At 46.3% G+C, this 20,755-nt stretch overlaps 3 protein-coding genes across 3 annotated transcripts in view; 1 reads left to right on the top strand and 2 right to left on the bottom strand.

Annotated features, from left to right (window-relative positions):
• G3BP2 (G3BP stress granule assembly factor 2) overlaps positions 1-20,755 on the bottom strand; it is a 146,173-nt gene that overhangs the window by 97,323 nt on the left and 28,095 nt on the right. The gene's annotated exons all lie outside the window — the stretch shown is intronic.
• Positions 2,012-20,317, bottom strand: LOC310661632 (uncharacterized protein). Its single transcript, XM_083408043.1, has 7 exons — positions 20,193-20,317; positions 13,921-13,983; positions 10,859-10,909; positions 8,633-8,671; positions 7,948-7,971; positions 6,796-6,882; positions 2,012-3,346 (listed from the first exon to the last, which is right to left on the bottom strand). Exons 1-7 carry the CDS (start codon positions 20,199-20,201, stop codon positions 2,999-3,001), a joined length of 621 nt encoding a protein of 206 aa, XP_083264169.1. The 5' UTR covers positions 20,202-20,317; the 3' UTR covers positions 2,012-2,998.
• SH2D4A (SH2 domain containing 4A) overlaps positions 6,822-20,755 on the top strand; it is a 50,082-nt gene continuing 36,148 nt past the window's right edge. Inside the window, exon 1 of the mRNA XM_083407828.1 lies at positions 6,822-6,974. The gene's annotated coding sequence lies outside the window, so the exon portion shown is untranslated. The remainder of the gene's footprint in view (positions 6,975-20,755) is intronic.

Genomic DNA, 20,755 nt, shown 5'->3' with positions numbered 1-20,755 from the left:
TCACTCTGCTTTCCTTTGGACCCCATCAGCGAGGCCAAGAGGGTGGTCTTACCATCTGGGCAGCCCAGGACCTCCAGACGCGCTGCCCAGGCTTGTACCTTGGGGAGCTGCCTAAGGCAGCTATTTCGTCATCATCATCAAACCTTTTATTGGCATCACATACAAACATCCCAAACAAATCAATACAGAATTACCACTTCCCCAGTGGCACAAAGCATTTGCTAAAAGAAAATAGGCAGAGCAGTCTATCCTCACATCTCTAGGTCTCCAGGGAGATCAGGCGTCTGCAGTGTATTTCGATGACAAAAAACCAAGCAGATATTTAGCCACTAACTTGGTGAGCTCCTGATCATTCCCCAGTAATAGAAAATGTATGACCTCTAACTCTGGTTTCCATTTGGGGATACCAGAGTTGATCTAGAAATTGCTGGCGGAGATCAGCATATAGTTTACAATTGAGAACCATAGGTGTAAGGGTTTCCACCAGGTGGTTTTCACATGAGCAAGTTCTTTCTCCTTCCACCCTGCCTGAGAACCTTCCCCAAAGGAGGTTGGATGGATTTGAATTAAACCTGGCCAGCGAAAATGCCCTTCTTTCTTGAGTAGCAGAAATTCAAGGTAATTGTGGTTAGTTTCATGCGCCCAAGTAAGTTGAAAATAAAGAGGGGAGCATGTTTTCTCTGCTGCTACTGTTCGTTCCTGGCGTTCAATATCCCACAACCTAGTTTTTATTATAGTCTTGGCAGATGGTAGGGACATCGATCGCAAAAGTTCCACCGACAGCCCAAGTTGCTGTACCTTCTTGTTAAACTGTTGTAGCCCTGGGGAAAGAAAGGGGTCTAACAAAACTTCACTGAGAAGAGGATCTTTATCTGATACAGTGGTGCCCCGCAAGACGAATGCCTCGCAAGACGGAAAACCCACTAGACGAAAGGGTTTTCAGTTTTGGGGGTGCTTCACAGGACGAATTTGCTATGGGCTTGCTTCGCAAGACGAAAATGCATTGCGATTCCTGGGGTTTTTCCCCCCTCCCCCCCTTTTCCCCAAGCCCCTAAGCTGCTTAACAGCTGATCGCTAAGCCGCTTAACAGCTGATCGCTAAGCCGCTTAACAGCTGATCTAAGCCGCTTAACAGCTGATCTAAGCCGCTAATAGCCTTTTAGCAGCTAATCCGCTAATCCCTTAAACCTTTAATAGCCGCTAATAGCCTTTTAGCAGCTAATCCGCTAATCCCTTAAGCCTTTAATAGCCGCTAATAGCTGCTAAACCGCTAATAGCGCTAATAGCGCTAATCCACTAATGGGCTTGCTTCGCAAGACGAAAAAAACCGCAAGACGAAGAGACTCGCGGAACGGATTCTTTTTGTCTTGCGAGGCACCACTGTATAAGGCAGATGTTTAACCAGCATAGGAGAAATCTCGCCCAGGCAACAGTCTCTACCTTGTGTTGACCTCCTTCTAGACACAAGGCTGCATAGGGTACACAGTGGGGGAAAGTAAAAATCTTGAAGAGGAAAGTCGCCTGCACTCATTCTACCAAATGTTTACCCTGGCAGCAAGACGAATACCATAGAGCAATTGAGCTATAATTTTGGCGTTGAAGACCTTAAGGGCAGAAGGGATATGCGAGTTACCTCGTTATGAAAAAACGCATTATGGCCTGCATAGACATCTTATTGGCATTCACTGAACGCAGCTATTTGACTTCACTCCGTTGTCTCTTGAGACAGGCACATGCCAACAACAGTTGGGGCTGCACACTTTTAGAGGTCTTTGCCCTATCCAGTGAAACACCAATTACCCAATTTCCCCTGGTCAACAGGTGGATTACTGTATTTTTTGCTCGATAAGACGCACCAGACCACAAGACGCACCTAGTTTTTGGAGGAGGAAAGCAAGAAAAAAAATATTCTGAATCTCAGAAGCCAGAACCACAAGAGGGATTGCTGCGCAGCGAAAGCAGTGATCCCTCTTGCTGTTCTGGCTTCTGGGATAGATGTGCAGCCTGCATTCGCTCCATAAGACGCACACACATTTCCCCTTACTTTTTAGGAGGGAAAAAGTGAGTCTTATAGAGCAAAAAATACGGTAGTTATCATACCAAAATGAACAGAGCACTGTTGCTTATTGTGGCAATAGTATAATAATACACTTGAGTGTCTTTCGCTTTTTTTATTTAGGAAAGATTGAAATTGCAAAACATCACCGATTTGTCACCATGAGAGGACTGACCAGCACAGAAATGAGGAATGAGATATCTGTGGCTTTTCAGATGGGCACTGTACCACTTTTCAGACGGATTCCCAACTCCCTTTGGCTCCTGCCATGCTGTCAGGGATGATGGACATTGCCATGTAACAACAACTAGATGGCCCATCCTTGGCTAAATTAAATGCGTAGTTCCTCGTTGGGATGTACTTAAGAGAGAGAAAATAGGAATAAATGGATATTAGGAATGGGTGGAAAATCTTGCTGTCAAATCATACAGAGGACAGACAGGAGACAAGACTCACACATTTTCCCTGCTACTGCCGCCATCACCCTGCACTTCCCTGCGTCAGGAGTCCCATGTTTTTCAATAAAACAACATAGTACCGAGGACAGAATTCCTTTTCCCGAGAACCCCAGCTCCCAGCAAGTTTCTAGTGGTTAAGCTGTGATCTTGTGCTCCAAGCTGTGAGCAATGCCTGCTGAAATTTCAGAAGCCTGACGGGTGGCTGAGTAAGAAGGAATAGTGGTTAATGGCAGAGCTTCATGGCTTGCATAGTTCTATTACTGAGAGAACTGGAATAAACAATGCGAATTTTCTCAAGTTGCATGCGTAAGTTACAGAAGTGTCATTTGAACCTGATTAATGGGCTGGCTCCATTGCCTCCACATTTTCTCTGGAATCGGCTGCAAATCACACCAGAAATGCTCCTGGGTATTCGCTGTCTCTTCAGTACCAGGAGCCCAGTTATATATGGGCTGTTTGTAGAACCAGGACGCTTCGATTTCTGGTTAAGCATCCCCTCTGGGTTCTTTCGTGGTATGAGAGGTGGGATGTGTTGTAGCTAGGCTGTCTAGAGGAGACTCATTTGTCGTAATCGCTGGGTAGTCACTTCCCCGGGTCTCTGAATCGGGTCCCAAGGGCTTGGCGTGGGGGAATGCAGCAGGGATGCTACTGGGCCGGGGCAAGTAGCTTGGAGAGTGGATCTTCAGAAAAGTAAATGGCGGTGTGGCTCCAAGGAGGTCTACTCTTACACCCGGCTTGATCGTGCTGGATGCTGGAACGCTTGGGGCCTTCATTGCCAACATGTCTGTATGCCTTCCGGGGATTTTTGCCATTGTGTGGAGCCGTTGGCTGGGCTGTGAAGAAAATACAGGAACTGTGAACATGCTGGACTTGAACCTTTTATGGTGAGAGTTGTCAAGCAATAGAAGCCAACTTACTCAAACCAACTGGCTCATCAAATCAAGAGTCTGCGTATTAGCAGTTGGATACAGCATGGTGCTGATAACATCCAAGGTTGCAGGTTCAAACCTCATTGGGGAAAGTTACATATTCCTGCATTGCAGGGGTTGGACATAATGATGATAATAATAATAATAATAATAATAATAATAATTTTTATTTATACCCCGCCCTCCCCAGCCAAGGACGGGCTCAGGGCGGCTAACAAGCAATAATAAAAACAAGTTGAATGAATACAACTTAAAAACAAAATTAAAATACAACATTAAAATATTAAAATGTAGCCTCATCGCAGGAGGAAAAGAAAAAAGAAAGAGAGGGAGGGAATCAAATTGGCTCCAAGCCAAAGGCCAGGTGGAACAACTCTGTCTTACAGGCCCTGCGGAAAGCAATCAGATCCTGCAGGGCCCTGGTCTCATGAGGCAGAGCGTTCCACCAGACCGGAGCCAGTGTCGAAAAGGCCCTGGGCTCTGGTTGAAGCCAATCTAATTTCCTTAGGGCCCGGGACCTCTAGGGTGTTGCTATTTATGGACCTTGAAGCTCTCCATGGGGCACACCGGGAGAGGTGATGATGATCCTCAGGGTCCCCCCAAACTCTACAATTCTATGTTTCCATGATGCAACCTCAGTACAGATGCTTGTTGAAAGCAAACAAGGTGAGGAAATGGAGCTGTGAAATTGAAAAGTCTCCAGCACAAGTGTTGTCTCTGCCATGAACTCACTTAGACGGACTTAGGCAAGCTACAGTGGTGCCCCGCAAGACGAATGCCTCGCAAGACGGAAAACCCGCTAGACGAAAGGGTTTTCCATTTTAGAGGTGCTTCGCAGGACGAATTTGCTATGGGCTTGCTTCGCAAGACGAAAATGCCTTGCGATTCCTGGGGTTTTTTTCCCCCTCCCAGCCTTTTTCCCAAGCCCCTAAGCCGCTTAACAGCTGTTCGCTAAGCCGCTTATCAGCTGTTCTAAGCCGCTAATAGCCTTTTAGCAGCCAATCCGCTAATCCCTTAAGCCTTTAATAGCCGCTAATAGCCTTTTAGCAGCTAATCCGCTAATCCCTTAAGCCTTTAATAGCCGCTAAACCGCTAATAGCGCTAATCTGCTAATGGGCTTGCTTCGCAAGACGGAAAAAAAACGCAAGACGAAGAAACTCGCGGAACGGATTCTTTTCGTCTTGCGAGGCACCACCGTATTCTTCTCTCAGCCTTAGCCTCCATTTGCAACAGGGGTGGTAATGTTGATCTGCCTTACAAGTAGAATTGCCAAATATTGTAATACGGTGGTACCTCAGGTTAAGTACTTAATTCGTTCCGGAGGTCCGTTCTGAACCTGAAACTGTTCTTAACCTGAAGCACCACTTTAGCTAATGGGGCTTCCTGCTGGAGCACGATTTGTGTTCTCATCCTGAAGCAAAGTTCTTAACCCGAGGTAATATTTCTGGGTTAGCGGAGTGTGTGACCTGAAGCTTATGTAACCTGAAGCCTATGTAACCCGAGGTAGCACTGTATATGACTTAAAATTGTCGCTCATTGAAGGAAGGAGAGGCCATCTTTAATATATATCTTTAATTCTGCACGGCAGTAAACACACCAGAAGTAAAATAGCCTCTGAAGTAAGACATTTAACAACCTCCCTGATTATTAAGTTTCCTTTAATCCTGCAGCCCTTTGTCTACCCTTCTCATACACTGGGATTTGGGGCTGTTGGGATGAAAATGCTCTCTGCCTGTTCTGCTGAGGTACTCTGGAATACAGATAGAATCTACCTATCCCAGCTTGCATACCCCGAGTATATAACACACTTCTCAGGTGTACAGATCTAGGCCACTCTTGCAGCTATGAGCAAAGGATAAGGATCTGCTCCAAAGCATCGCTGCTGCGGTTTGGAAGAATTCGCCGCTGAGTATTGTCACCTCAAGAGCTTTTCAGCACATTTTTAGTGCGTTATATTCAACCTAACTTCCCACAAGGTGGCACTGTGTTTCTGAGAATACGCTACAATTTTAAGAGCTGGGAAAATGCAGTACAGTGGTACTTCAGGTTACATACGCTTCAGGTTACATATGCTTCAGGTTACACACTCCGCTAACCCAGAAGTAGTGCTTCAGGTTAAGAACTTTGCTTCAGGATAAGAACACAAATCGTGCTCCAGCGGCAGCAGGAAGCCCCATTAGCTAAAGTGGTGGATTTTATTCTGATCCTGATCTGATTTTAGGATGTATTTTAATTGATTGCCCAGGTTTATGCTAATGTGTTAACACATTTGATGTTAGCCAATCTGAGCCTAGTTTTGGCCGAGGAAGGCGGGGTATAAATATAATAATAATAATAATAATAATAATAATAATAATAATAATAATGGCCCTCTCAGCAGGAACACATGACCCCCTCAAAAAAAAAAAAAAATATATCCCTGGGAAATTTAGTTTTCCCCTCACAGAACCTTTGACAAACTACAGTTCCCAGATTCTTGGCGGGGGAGTCAATAGCTTTAAATGGATGCTGTGTATCCAGCCACTGTGTGCTCAAATTGCCTTTATCCCTTCACAGGGCAGCAATGACTACTTTTTTGTTTTTTAGGTTGAAAACTTTCCCAGGTTTGCCTTGTTTCCAGGTAGCTGTGAGGGCCCCAGCACCTGTCCTCAGTGCTTCATTATTATGTATGCCATCACAATTTTATATCCTGTGCATCGCATTATAAATCACAACACAGTTCTAAGCCCCGTTATGTCCTATTGGTAATTTTCAGTGTAGGTGAAATAATAAATCAGGAGCCTTGTATTAAAATAAAAAGTCACCTGTTTAGGAATCTTACAGGCGTAGTTACGAGAAGTGACTTAAAAACAGTTGGACCCAAATCTCAAATTGCTTGATTTTCCCCAACTCGAAGCGAGGGCAGCTGAGCAAATATTAAAACGGCGAGGAAGGGATGAATGTTGCTGTGAAACACACAGGGAATATTCAGCAAAGTTTTACTCGCAGAAGACCCACTGAAATCATCAGAGCTTGCTTAGTAATGTTCATTCGCTTCAGTGGGTCTACTTTGAGTAAAACTTAGTTGAACGTTGCCTCTGCAGGGGGCAGTTCTGGTGGCAGGGACATTATTTTCTCACTTCCTTTTTACTTTTTTTCCTTATTATTAAAGATTTTTGTGATTTACTTTCTGACACCCCCCTTCTCTCTTTCTAATTTCGTCTTCCTCCTCACCCAGGAGGCTAGCAAGGGAGGGACAGATCCTGCTCAACGCATGACCCCTTTTTAAAGTAGGCCAAACAGCAACGTGCCGCATTAAGCCCTCGGGTTGCCCATCCCTGGGCGAGACAAAAACAAGTTTACGGGTAAATTACCAGTCTCGGGAACGTGCAGCTACTTGCCCGGTAGCCTAGGCCACCGCTGCTGTCACTGCTGTCTGCAAAAGGCAGGCGAGCTCCACTCTGTAGGGGAGAGACAGAGGAACAGAAAAGTCAGGATTCATGCCGGCTTCTCCAGATGGATCTGGCATGACGTCTAAAATCTGCAAAACAAGGTACTAGATCTCATTTTCCCTCTTGTGAGTTTTGGAAAGAAACATCAGTGCTCTCAGATTGCCATAGCTGTCAACTTTCAGATTTGGAAATAAGGGATCAGCAGCCTCGAAAATAAGGGATCAGCAGCCTCACCTGTCCCCAGTGGCATAGCGTGGGGGGTGCAGGGGGGCCGGCCGCACCGGGCGCAACATCTGGGGGGGGGCGCTCGCACTCGCAGCTCTCTGCCCCTACCTGGCTCACTCTCTCTCACTGCAGTGCTGGCTGTGCGAATCCGATCCGAGCCGCCGGGTCGCCGCCCACTGTGGAGGGGAGGGTGCCAGGTGTGCAGTGTGGTGCGGAGAGAGAGCGAGGGACTATCTGGGGGAGGGACAGTGCAGCGGGGGGGGGCAAATTACTTGCCTTGCCCCGGGTTAGGGGGCGCAAATTACTTGCCCCGGGTGCTGACAACCCACGCTACGCCACTGCCTGTCCCAGGGACAGTCTACGGGATATCTAACAATCCGGGATAGCAGCGGGAAACAGCGCTGGAATCAGGGAATTTCCCACAAAAAAAGGAAAGGTTTACAGCTATGCAGATTGCTGCCCCGAGCAGGTGAACAGTATATACTGTAGTTTTTGCTCTATAAGACTCTCTTTTTCCCTCCTAAAATGTAAGGGGAAATGTGTGTGTGTCTTATGGAGCGAATGCAGGCTGCGCAGCTATCCCAGAAGCCAGAACAGCAAGAGGGATTGCTGCTTTCACTGCGCAGCGATCGCTCTTGCTGTTCTGGCTTCTGAGATTCAGAATATATTTTTTCTTGTTTTCCTCCTCCAAAAACTAGGTGCGTCTTGTGGTCTGGTGCGTCTTATAGAGCGAAAAATACGGTATTTAATGAGCATTGGCTTCAAATCTAAGATAGCAGCAGACTTTTAATTTTTAGGAAAGGGCTGGGCAGCTTACTGGGGGGAGTTTGGAGATTAGCAAACACTTACGCAAAGCTGTTGCGGCAGCATCACCTGTGGGAAAGCAGAAAAAAAGGGAAGCATAAAATACTGGTCAACCTTATTTCCCTTTTCTGTCCTCCTAATACAGTGGTGCCTCGCAAGACGAAAAGAATCCGTTCTGCGAGTCTCTTCGTCTAGCGGTTTTTTCGTCTTGCGAAGCAACCCCATTAGCGGATTAGCAGATTAGTGCTATTAGCGGTTTAGCGGCTATTAGCGGCTATTAAAGGCTTAAGGGATTAGTGGATTAGCTGCTAAAAGGCTATTAGCAGCTTAGTGCCTTAGAAAAAGGGGGTGGGGAGCGAAAAAAATCGCAGGAACTCGCAAGACATTTTCGTCTTGCTAAGCAAGCCCATAGCAAATTCGTCCTGCGAAGCACCTCCAAAACGGAAAACCCTTTCGTCTAGCGGGTTTTCCGTCTTGCGAGGCATTCGTCTTGCGGGGCACCACTGTATTTATGCATCGTTTCAACCTCTCTCAGGGTGAGGGAGGTACAAGATATAGCCAAAACAGTTAAAACCCAAACAGAAAACAGTAACTGGGGGAAGAGACGGGCAGGTTTATCGGTAAAACTGTTCTGCAGGTATGATCTGAGCAGTATCTCGGAATACATTGCAAAATTCCAATTTGCTTTCATTCCAAACTAGCAGCGATTGGTGTAAGAGATTCACTATACCTGCTGCGGGAAAGGTTTGTAGCTGTTGACTCTTGAGACCTGTTGCAGAGCAAAGGAAGAGAAGGTTATTTTCATATGTCCATGGTAAACGGAGGTCTTTTGAGGGCCCTAGGCTGCTGACATCAAAAAATCTATATATTTAGCTTTTATTTATTTCTTAAATTTGCATTCCCGCCCTTCATCCGAAGACATCAGGGCAGTTCGCAGCAAAAAAAATGCAAGATAAAAACAAGAAATACATAATAAAAACAAGGATAAAACGAGCCAACAACTTCCCAAGGCAAGACTCCGCGGGGAGAATATTCCACAAACTGAGAGCCACCGCAAAAAAGAGGTAGTTTTTGGCAAAACCTACAGGAGCAATAAGGAAACAAGAGGGGGAGGAACTTTAGAAAAGACGGGGGGAAATTCGTGGGCTATCTGAAATGTTATTGTACACATATAGGTTCACAAGCAGGATTAACTTAAACCAAACAGTTAAAATTAATGTTAAAAGCTAACTAGGGAGTAATTTGAGTAATGAAGGAGATGCAGTGTTATAAATTTTAAAAATATAAGAAACCGCAAAAGGAGTGGGGAGTCAAATAAATAATAATAATAATAATAATAATAATAATAATAATAATAATAATAATTTATTTTTACCCCACCCATCTGGCTGGGTTTCCCCAGCCACTCTGGGCGGCTTCCAACAAAGATTAAAAATACATTATTATTATTATTATTATTATTATTATTATACCACCCTATATCCCGCATATAATCAAAACAACAACCCAATAACATTCCCCCCAACACCCCCAACCCCCGTTATATTTTTGTGGAAAATATTGGATTGTATCTCTGTCAAAATATTATGGGGAAATAGAAAAATAAAATTCATTTAAAAAACAAAAGAGGTAGTTTTACCTCTTAATATGACAGTCTACATCAGCTAACAAAATATATGTCTTTTGCCAAATCACATTCTTTTATTTGCTTACATTTGCAGGTCGGAGGGGAATGTTTGTGTGTGTGTGTGTGTGTGAACATTTTGGCCCAATAAGCATGAAAACAAGTTGCAATACAGCCTGAAGCCCCTTTAAACAGACAGATGTTTCTATGTACTAGGCTCACATGTAAAAATAATGTCTTTGTGATTATCTGCAGTTTTTTTGCAACACACACACTCTATTTCTGGACTTGTTTTCAGAGTGGCCCTGGTTTTAATTCATATTTCCTTACACAGCAGTTCACAGTGGTGCTTTAAAGTCCCTTTAAAAGCAGCCAGTGGCTGCCTTCAGAAGGGAAGCAATATTTTGCATAGTTTTAAAGCTCTGGAGTTAATGGGCTATACATCATTTCGCTTCTTTATTGCTGAAGGGCGGCAGTCCTCCTGAATGACAATGCATAGCTGTCAACTGTCCCTTATTTGGCGCGAAAGTCCCTTATCCCAGCGCTGAGTCCCGCTGCTGTCCCTTATTAATGATGCCAGCCAGGGAGGAGGGAGGCTCCAACTGGGTTGCTGGGCTGCATTGCTCACCCAATAAGGAGTCTGAGAACCACTGGGGGGTGGAGCTTGCATGCCTTGTGTCGATCAAATCAGCTGCGTTGCCTGGGGACTCGCCTTTGCTCAGCGCTTCCCAGCGGAGAGGTGACGGTGGTTTCCCTTGCTGCATCCCCTTTGCCAGGTTGCTGCGCTGTGGGAGCCACCACTTGAGGCTTCATTTGGCTGCTGTCTAGGCTTTCTGCCTTTGGCTTGGAGGGGCTCAGAAGTTGAGCATACCTGTGCCTGGAAAATCCCTTATTTTTGCTGCTGATCCCTTGTTTTCGAGGCTGCTGGTCCCTTATTTTCAAATCTGTAAGTTGACAGCTATGGACAATAGTCTGGCCAGTATGGGAGGCAAAAAAAGCTTGAATGGATCAAAGAAAGATAAAATTTTTGCTATCCAGTTTATCTTGTGTATAATTAGGATATTATAAAAGGCGCTATTTCCCTTGATGAGGTGTAATTATACTTGAAACATGTTTCACAACATCTCTTTTGATGTTGACCTCCACGTTTCGTTAAGGGAGTTAAAATGCATATTCATTAATGTTAATTAAAAGTTAATTTAAATGTGAGCTAAAATTGAATTTTAATGAATTTAATTGCTCGATCAATTAATTTTAATTAAAATTTCAATTCTAATTAAAGTGCGTATTAATTTTAACACAACAGCAGCAGCTGCTGAACTTTGCACTTACCAGTTTTGCATAGTGAGCCCCGTAGTTTGAAACGGGATAGGTTGCCACAATCTGCCCAAGAAATAGAAACAGAATATATAATCACAAATTTATTGCAAGATGTCAATATGTGGCGATCATTAGGGACAGTGCTATTTTTCTAGAAGAAAGAGGGGCTAGAATAGAGTTCCAGCTGAAAAAAAGCTCTAATTAGGGGTATCTATCCTGCCCAAGGGATTTTGAAATATCTGATGCACATGGCTGAGCTAATTTTTTTAACCAATTAAATGTAAAGAGATTAAGGCTCTTTCATGTGTCTTTTAATCCATTTAATATGGATTTACCCTTTCTCAGAGAGGTTCAATAAGCAAAAACAAAAAACCTGTAGCTAATTTTTCATTTCCAAAGGAAGACCCCTTTCTTGCAGGTACAGTCGTACCTTGGAAGTCAAACAGAATCCGTTCCGGAAGTCCGTTCAACTTCCAAAATGTTCGGAAACCCAAACAAGGCTTCTGATTGGCTGCAGGAAGCTCCTGCAGCCAATCGGAAGCCGCGGAAGGCCCGTCAGATGTTTGGCTTCCGAAAATCATTCGAAAACTGGAACACTCACTTCCGGGTTTCGATCATTCGGGAGCCAATTTGTTCGGGAGCCAAGTCATTTGGCATCCAACGTACGACTGTATACATTATCATCTTATTAATAATCTTATTAATCATCTAATTACAGTGGTGCCTCGCAAGACGAAAATAATCCGTTCCGGGAGTCTTTTCGTCTTGCGGTTTTTTCGTCTTGCGAAGCAAGCCCATTGACGGAGTAGCGCTATTAGCGCTATTGACATTCTAAGGGCTAAAAATGGCTTTTTAAGGGGGGGGGTTAGCGGTTTTGCTGCTAAAATGCTTTTAGCAGCTTAGCGATTCAGAATAAGGGGTTTTGGAGCAAAAAAAAAAAATTCGATTTTTTTCCGTTATTTTTCGTCTTGCGAAGCAAGCCCATAGGGAAATTCGTCTTGCGAAGCCCCTCTGCAGACGGAAAACCCTTTCGTCTAGCGGGTTTTCCGTCTTGCGAGGCATTCGTCTTGCGGGGCACCACTGTAATAACAGCGTAGCCTGCTGTTCCTGTTAAGGACTTTTAACGATTTCCTACCAACACCAGCCCTACCATTAGACAGTGTGAAACAGAACCCACAGTCAGTAAATGCTGGAGGAGGTGGGCACATGTACCTTGCGGCCTGCCCTACACCCCCTAAGTGAGTCTGCTGCCCTCAGGAAGATGCTGTCCTGTTGTCTAGAGGACAATAAAATAATCAGTGAGGTTTATTGGTAGGTTGATAAAAAAAAAATCAGTGTGCCGCGAGCAAATTTTTATTCTGAAAGTGTGGCTCGGAGAAAAAAAGTTTCAGCACCACTGGCATAACGTCCAATCACCCATCTCAGAGTCCTACTTGCAAGTAACCATGCTACAGGCTTTGAACTGAAGCATCTCCAGCCCTTGCTCCAATGCTTGATCAGTAAAGGTAAAGGACTCCTGGATGGTTAAGTCCTGTCAAAGGCAACTATGGGGTTGCGGCGCTCATCTCGCTCTCAGGCCGAGGGAGCTGCTGCTTGTCCACAGACAGCTTTCCGGGTCATGTGGCCAGCAGGACTAAACCGCAATGGAACACCGTGACGGAAACCAGAGCGCATAGAAACGTCGTTTGCCTTCCTGCCAGAGCGGTACCTATTTATCTACTTGCACTGGTGTGCTTTCGAACTGCTGGGTTGGCAGCAGCAGGGACAGAGCAACAGGAGCTCACCCCGTCACAGGGATTCGAACAACCAACAAGCATAAGAGGCTCAATGGTTTACCAGGGATCAGCAAACTTTTTCAACAGGGGGCCAGTCCATTGTCCCTCAGACCTTGTGGGGGGCCGGACTATATTTTGGAAAGGAAAAAAATGAATGCATTCCTATGCCCCACAAAAAACCCCTTTTAAATAAAAGGACACATTCTACTCATGTAAAAATACGCTGATTCCTGGACTGTCCGTGGGCCGGATTTAGAAGGCGATTGGTGCAGATCCGGCCCCCGGGCCTTAGTTTGCGTACCCAAAGTTTAGACCACAGTGCCACCCGCTTCGCCTTGCTTGATCATTAGGACATATAGGAATCTCAGAGGAAGCTGCCACGTAGCTCAGGTATTGTCTACACCAGGGGTCAGCAACCCGCGGCTCCAGAGCCACATGTGGCTCTTTTACACCTTTGCCGCGGCTCCAGGGCGGATCCTCCTCCAGGGGAGGAGGCGCATTGTGTGCCCCGACACTCCCCACTGTTTTAAATGTCACAATGGTTTTGCGGCTCCCAGTTGTTGTTGTTTTCGGTCCAAGTGGCTCTTTTTATCTTAAAGAATCATAGAATCATAGAGTTGGAAGAGACCACAAGGGCCATCGAGTCCAACCCCCTGCCAAGCAGGAAACACCATCAGAGCACTCCTGACATATGGTTGTCAAGCCTCTGCTTAAAGACCTCCAAAGAAGGAGACTCCACCACACTCCTTGGCAGCAAATTCCACTGTCGAACGGCTCTTACTGTCAGGAAGTTCTTCCTAATGTTTAGGTGGCATCTTCTTTCTTGTAGTTTGGATCCATTGCTCCGTGTCCGCTTCTCTGGAGCAGCAGAAAACAACCTTTCTCCCTCCTTTATGTGGCATCCTTTTATATATTTGAACATGGCTATCATATCACCCCTTAACCTCCTCTTCTCCAGGCTAAACATGCCCAGCTCCCTTAGCTGTTCCTCATAAGGCATCGTTTCCAGGCCTTTGACCATTTTGGTTGCCCTCCTCTGGACACGTTGCAGTTTGTCAGTGTCCTTCTTGAACTGTGGTGCCCAGAACTGGACACAGTACTCCAGGTGAGGTCCGACCAGAGCAGAATACAGTGGCACTATTACTTCCCTTGATCTAGATGCTATACTCCTATAGAGTATAGGTTGCAGACCCCTGGTCTACACTGACTAATAGCATCTCTCCCGGGTTCTGACTGGGCAGGCGTCTCTCCAAGCCCTAACCAGAGATGCTGAAGACTGAAGCACTGGGGAATACTTACCGCAGGAGAAAGAATAATTCCAATTAGAAAATGCAGGTCCGCGTGCTTCATCATTGCGAGGAGCTGTCAACGAAAGAGCAAAGCGGTATTTTGCCATTTTACTGGCTCCCAGTACGTTTCCGATCACAATTCAAAGTGTTGGTGCCCTTTAAAGCCCTAAACAGCCTCGGTCCAGTATACCTGAAGGAGCGTCTCCACCCCCATCATTCTATTCAGACACTGAGGTCCAGCGCCGAGGGCCTTCCGGTGGTTCCCTCGCTGCGAGAAGTGAGGTTACAGGAAACCAGGCAGAGGGCCTTCTTGGTAGTGGCCCCTGCCCTGTGGAACACCCTCCCAGCAGATGTCAAGGCAATAAACAACTACAGTCATACCTCAGGTTAAATGTGCTTCAGGTTGAGCGTTTTCAGGTTACGCTCTGTGGCGACCCAGAAGTAACAGAGTGCGTTACTTCTGGGTTTCGCCGCTCACGCACACACTCAAAATGACGTCATGCGCAGAAGCTGCGAATCTCGACCCGCGGACGCAGGTTGCATTTGTTTCAGGATGCGAACAGGGCTCCGGAACGGATCCCGTTCGCATCCAGAGGTACCACTGTATTTTACTTTTAAAAGACAACTGAAGGCAGCCCTGTTTAAGGAACTTTTTAATGTCTGATGCTGTATTGTTTTTAAGATTCGGTTGGAAGCCACCTAGAGTGGCTGGGGAAACCCAGCCAGATGGGCGGGGTAAAAATAAAAAATTATTATTATAAGAAGCTGTTCATTGGGCTCAGGAATCTGGGTCTGCGGTTAGGGGGAGAGTTGAGCTCTTTTTGTTGCCCCCTGTTCAATATCACCAAGTTAAATATTTGTAGGAGGGGAGCATATCTGGGTGTCACACTTTCTACCTGGGAGAGTGTTATGTACTGAAGTTCTCACCCTGGGACAGCAGGGGGATACTGTAGATAGTTTTCACTCAGGTCCACATATGCAAATAAGGGGATTGAAAGTGACGTTCAGTGATTGGATAGTTACAGAAAAGGGTTACTGTTGCGTTCTAGTGGAGCTCTATATAAGCAGGCTGGCTGAACCCTTCAGTTCAGTTCTGTTCTGGCCTGTGAATAAACAAGAGCTGTTTGAAGAATCGCTGTGTCATCTGATACGTTCACCCACAACTTAACAGAGAGCATTCGGCTATTTGCCCCTCCACAGACACACTTGCAGACAGAACTGATGTAGCCTATTTGTTTATTTTGTAACACAAGGAAATCTTGAACAAAAACTGATTTTTTTAAAAAAAAAGTGGTGTAGCCTGGCAATAATAGCTGTTTACTGTTCCTGTTCCTAGAAGGAACTTGGCGCTTGGGGTTTTAAACCTACCAAAAACATCTATTTAATATTTGCCAGTGCTTGTAAACTTGCTTGCTTGTTGGACGGTCAAACCAGTCAGGCAAAGTGGTGGTTTTAACGGAGGGTTGAATGCTTTATGGGTGCAATAGCAAGGTATCGATACATGACTTAACTTCGCTGTGGGCTGACGTTGGGTAAACAATAATGTCTACTATATAATCATAATCAGACTGTTTTGCCTGAGTTAGCCACAAAAGAAGAGCAAGAAACCAGGAAATAGGACCTGAGAAACAGGAGAAAACTCCCTGGGTTCCCAGAACTTGGTATTCAGACGTGTTGCTGCCTTTGGCCTTCCAGGAAGGAACTACCGTATTTTTCGCTCTATAAGACGCACCAGACCACAAGACGCACCTAGATTTTGGAGGAGGAAAACAAGAAAAAAAATATTCTGAATCTCAGAAGCCAGAACAGCAAGAGGGATCGCTGCGCAGTGAAAGCAGCAATCCCTCTTGCTGTTCTGGCTTCTGGGATAGCTGCGCAGCCTGCATTCGCTCCATAAGACGCACACACATTTCCCCTTACTTTTTAGGAGGGAAAAAGTGAGTCTTATAGAGCAAAAAATACGGTAATTTGTGCAATTTCCGTATGTCTAACATACAATGCACCACCAAGTTTCTCAACACCTCTCCCCTTTGTGGGCCACCTTACTAAGAGACATTTCCAACCATATTTCTAGATGGATCAGAATATGGGGCAGTGCCCAAATCTTTAACCCTTTAATCTCCTGGGACAGATATTACCAATCTCTTGGTGACAGTTCTGTTCACCCAGCAGCATTCTGACAGACGAAACCGTGCAAAAGAAACCCCTTTATTACAGTCGGGCTGCACAATAAATAAAGTTGGTGTCATGTTAGCAGTCAAGACCTCTCAGTACCAGGCCCCCCAGCAAAACCACTAAATATATGTATACTTCATTTTTAAATCCTCTGTTGTTTTGTGAATGTTACAGGAGGCAATAGGGACGTGGGTGGCGCTGTGGGTTAAACCACAGAGCCTAGGACTTGCCGATCAGAAGGTTGGCGGTTCGAATCCCTGCGACGGGGTGAGCTCCTGTTGCTCAGTCCCTGCTCCTGCCAACCTAGCAGTTCGAAAGCACATCAATGTGCAAGTAGATAAATAGGTAGCGCTCTGGCGGGAAGGTAAATGGCATTTCCGTGTGCTGCTCTGGTTTGCCAGAAGCGACTTAGTCATGCTGGCCACATGACCTGGAAGCTGTACGCCAGCTCCCTTGGCCAATAAAGCGAGATGAGCGCCGCAACCCCAGAGTCGGTCACGACTGGACCTAATGGTCAGGGGTCCCTTTACCTTTACAGGGGCCAATGGAATCTAGGAGAGTGACTCTCTCTCTGTATTACAACTTTGATTCCCCCAGCCCCTTTTACCACTGCAACTTTTGACAAATGCTTTGTCACTTCTTGTTTAAAACCTGATAGGTTCATGACCGAAGGCCACATAAAATGGCTTTGGAGACTGAAACCAGATTATGGGTCACCTGCTGGCATTCCTCTCCTAGGACCAAGCATCTTGATATGGTCAATTAAAGGGAAAGGACCCCTGACAGTTAAGTCCAGTCGTGGACGACTCTGGGGTTGTGGTTGTGGCGCTCATCTCGCTTTACAGGCCGAGGGAGCTGGCATTAGTCCGCAGACAGTTTTTCCGGGTCATGTGGCCAGCATGACTAAGCCGCTTCTGGTGCAATGGATCATCGAAACTAGAGCAGCACACGGAAATGCTGTTTGCCTTCCCGCCAGAGCGGTACCTATTTATCTACTTGCACTGGCGTGCTTTCGAACTGCTAGGTTGGCAGGAGCTGGGACTGAGCAACAGGAGCTCACTCTGTCGTGGGGATTCAAACCGCCGACCTTCTGATCGGCAAGCGCAAGAGGCTCAGAGAGCCAGTGTGGTGTAGTGGTTAAGAGTGGTGGACTTGTAATCTGGTGAACTGGGTTCGCTTCCCCGCTCCTCCACAAGCAGCTGCTGGGTGACCTTGGGCCAGTCACACTTCTTTGAAGTCTCTCAGCCCCACTCACCTTGCAGAGTGTTTGTTGTGGGGGAGGAAGGGAAAGGAGATTGTGAGCCGCTTTGAGACTCCTTCAGGTAGTGATAAAGCGGGATATCAAATCCAAACTCTTCTTCTTCTTCAGTGGTTTAGAACACAGTGCCACTCTTGTCCCTAATATGGTCAACAGGTCTCCCCAATTGCCTGTGTTCACCATGCCTGACAATGATGTACCCTGAGGTGTCAAGGGACTTCTGGAAATGTGGAATTGATTTATTCAGGGCAGGGGTCTTTCCCAACATGGAGCTACCCGTTCCGCCTGCAGAAAGTGAAGGTGAGCAGAAGCACTGCTGGCTAGAGGCCTGCCAGCAGTAGTCCATGGAAAGTGCCCAACTGGGGCATTCTGGATTCCATGCCAGCTGCACTTCCGTGACTTGAAGCATTGGGACCAATTGCTACACCAGCTCCAAGTTGGCACAGCCCAGAGCAGTCTTTTGCCTGCTTCTCCACCTTACTCCCTGGGAGGAACCAGATGTTACTGTGACTTTGCCGCCCCATCACCCTCCTGACCAGGGCTTGGATTGCACAGTTGTTTTTCATTTTCTCACCCTGCCCATTTCACCAGAGAGACTCAAGGCCGCTAACAAGCAGTAGTCAAAACAGATTAAAACAAGCATAACCTGTACCTAATTGCTTTTAGAGGTTTGGGTATTAAGACTGTGTCTGGACTGATTCTTGGCTGGGAGGTTTTTTTAATGTAACCTGCGCAGGGTGAAGGTTATAATATAAATGTTAAAAAGTAAAGGTAAAGGGAACCCTGACAGTTAAGTCCAGTTGCGAACGACTCTGGGGTTGTGGCGCTCATCTCACTTTACTGGCCGAGGGAGCCGTTTGTCCGCAGACAGTTTTTCCGGGTCATGTGGTCAGCATGACTAAGCCGCTTCGGGCAAAACCAGAGCAGCGCACGGAAACGCCGTTTACCTTCCCGCCGGAGTGGTACCTATTTATCTACTTGCACTTTGACGTGCTTTCGAACTGCTAGGTTGGCAGGAGCTGGGACTGAGCAATGGGAGCTCACCCCGTTGCAGGGATTCAAACCACTGACCTTCCGATCAGCAAGCCCTAGGCTCAGTGGTTTAGACCACAGCGCTACCCGCGTCCCGTAATATAAATGTTAGTGATAAGTAAATAAAAACCCAGTGAATATCCAGGGGAATACGTTAACATACATACATGCATCCATGCATAATTTTATTTGTATGCCGCCTTTCCACACTTCAAACCATGCTCTAGGTGGCTTACATTAAAAATCCATAACTACTGCATAATAAAAGGGACGCGGGTGGTGCTGTGGGTTAAACCACAGAGCCTAGGACTTGCCGATCAGAAGGTCGGCGGTTCGAATCCCCGCAATGGGGTGAGCTCCCGTTGCTCGGTCCCTGCTCCTGCCAACCCAGCAGTTCGAAAGCACGTCAAAGTGCAAGTAGATAAATAGGTACCGCTCTGGCGGGAAGGTAAACGGCGTTTCCGTGTGCTGCTCTGGTTCGCCAGAAGTGGCTTGGTCCTGCTGGCCACATGACCGGGAAGCTGTACGCCTGCTCCCTCGACCAATAATGCAAGATGAGCGCCACAACCCCAGAGTTGGCTACGACTGGACCTAATGGTCAGGGGTCCCTTTACCTTTATGGCATAATAAAAGTAGTCATAGATAATAAATGAAATGTTAAAAAATACAAAACCATACTGAACAATTTCCATATAAATCACAGCAAAATCTAAAATAAAGATAGAAAAAAAGGAAAAAAAACCACCAACAGCAGCAACACCCCCCCCAACAAAATTCGTGCAAACAATTGATATAACACCATTGACATACAGTAGTACCTCAAGTTACATACGCTTCAGGTTACAGACTCCACTAACCCAGAAATAGTGCTTCAGGTTAAGAACTTTGCTTCAGGATGAGAACAGAAATTGTGTTTCTGCGGCGCGGCGGCAGCAGGAGGCCCCCTTCGCTAAATTGGTGCTTCAGTTAAGAACAGTTTCAGGTTAAGTACGGACCTCCGGAACGAATTAAGTACTTAACCTGAGGTACCACTGTACACACACAGAACCACAGAGCTGAACGGGACTGTGAGGGTCATGTAATCCAACCCCCTTCAATGTAGGAATATTTTGTTTAACATGGGGCTCAAACCCACAACCCTGAGATCAAGAGTCTCTTGCTCTACCAACTGAGCTAGTCCAGTTTCACATCTTTGCCAGGAAACGACTCAGTATCAAATGTTCAAGATCCAGGTGTGTGTAGACAGAAATATAGAAGCTAAATCAGATCATCGGTCCATTTAGCTCCTTCTGGTCTGCACTGACTGACATGTTAGAAACTTAGCTTTAAGTTCTGTAAGATGCAATAGGGGACACGGGTGGCGCTGTGGGTAAAAGCCTCAGCGCCTAGGGCTTGCCGATCGAAAGGTCGGCGGTTCGAATCCCCGCAGCGGGGTGTGCTCCCGTCGCTCGGTCCCAGCTCCTGCCAACCTAGCAGTTTGAAAGCACCTCCGGGTGCAAGTAGATAAATAGGGACCGCTTACTAGCGGGAAGGTAAACGCTGTTTCCGTGTGCGGCTCTGGCTTGCCAGATGCGGCTTTGTCACGCTGGCCACGTGACCCGGAAGTGTCTCCGGACAGCGCTGGCCCCCGGCCTCTTAAGTGAGATGGGCGCACAACCCTAGAGTCTGTCAAGACTGGCCCGTACGGGCAGGGGTACCTTTACCTTTTAAGATGCAATACTGGAGAGAGAAAAGAGAGTCACAGACCAGCTACAAACACAAGGCACCCTTTCTAGTGTGCAAGCAAATTCTAGTACAATAACTGACTCTGTGCTTACCAGGTGCATCTCTTCCACGGACCCTCAGTAAGGCAGAGCTCTCTTCCCAAAAACTGTCCTCAAACAGATCCACAACATGTTTTCGCCAAAACTCTTGAATTATATTGTTGTTGCACAGTTGCAGCTATTACTGTTGGGCGGGGCCAAGGGGGTGGGGGAACAGGACCCAGCCAATGCGAAGGGCACCTTTAAGCGCTTAAAAATAGCCAAACAACTACCCTAAGTCTAACCACAGTATTCCTCATGTAAGGTAGTGTATAATTATCTCCCTGTTTGTTAGAGGTGCACTTTCTTAGGTCTGCAGATCAGGATCAAACTGAAGCCCTTCTGCATGGTAGGGAAACCAGAAAGGACTCAAAACATATGAAATCCTAGGCTGCTGTCCTATTGCAGACTCACCTGCTCATAGCTAGACTCCATGGCATAGCTGTCAACTTACAGATTTGAAAATAAGGGACCAGGAGCCTTGAAAATAAGGGACCAGCAGCCAAAATACAGGACCTGCAGCCTCACCTGTTCCAGGCACTCCAGTCTTCCTGTCCTCCTGCAGGCTGGTCAAACTC

The sequence above is a fragment of the Podarcis tiliguerta genome (genome assembly GCF_965153285.1).
Source record: "Podarcis tiliguerta genome assembly, chromosome: 13".
In the NCBI taxonomy this organism is placed as follows: Eukaryota; Metazoa; Chordata; class Lepidosauria; order Squamata; family Lacertidae; genus Podarcis; species Podarcis tiliguerta.
This window is presented reverse-complemented; position numbering and strand designations above follow the sequence as displayed.

Bases quoted from the DNA above. Each gene is read 5' to 3' on its own strand.
- LOC310661632 (XM_083408043.1), bottom strand. The intron at 8,672-10,858 runs GTAAGTGCAAAG...GCTCTGCAACAG, and splicing joins GGGCTCACTATGCAAAACTG to GTCTCAAGAGTCAACAGCTA. The intron at 7,972-8,632 runs GTATAGTGAATC...GCTTTCCCACAG, and splicing joins ACAAACCTTTCCCGCAGCAG to GTGATGCTGCCGCAACAGCT.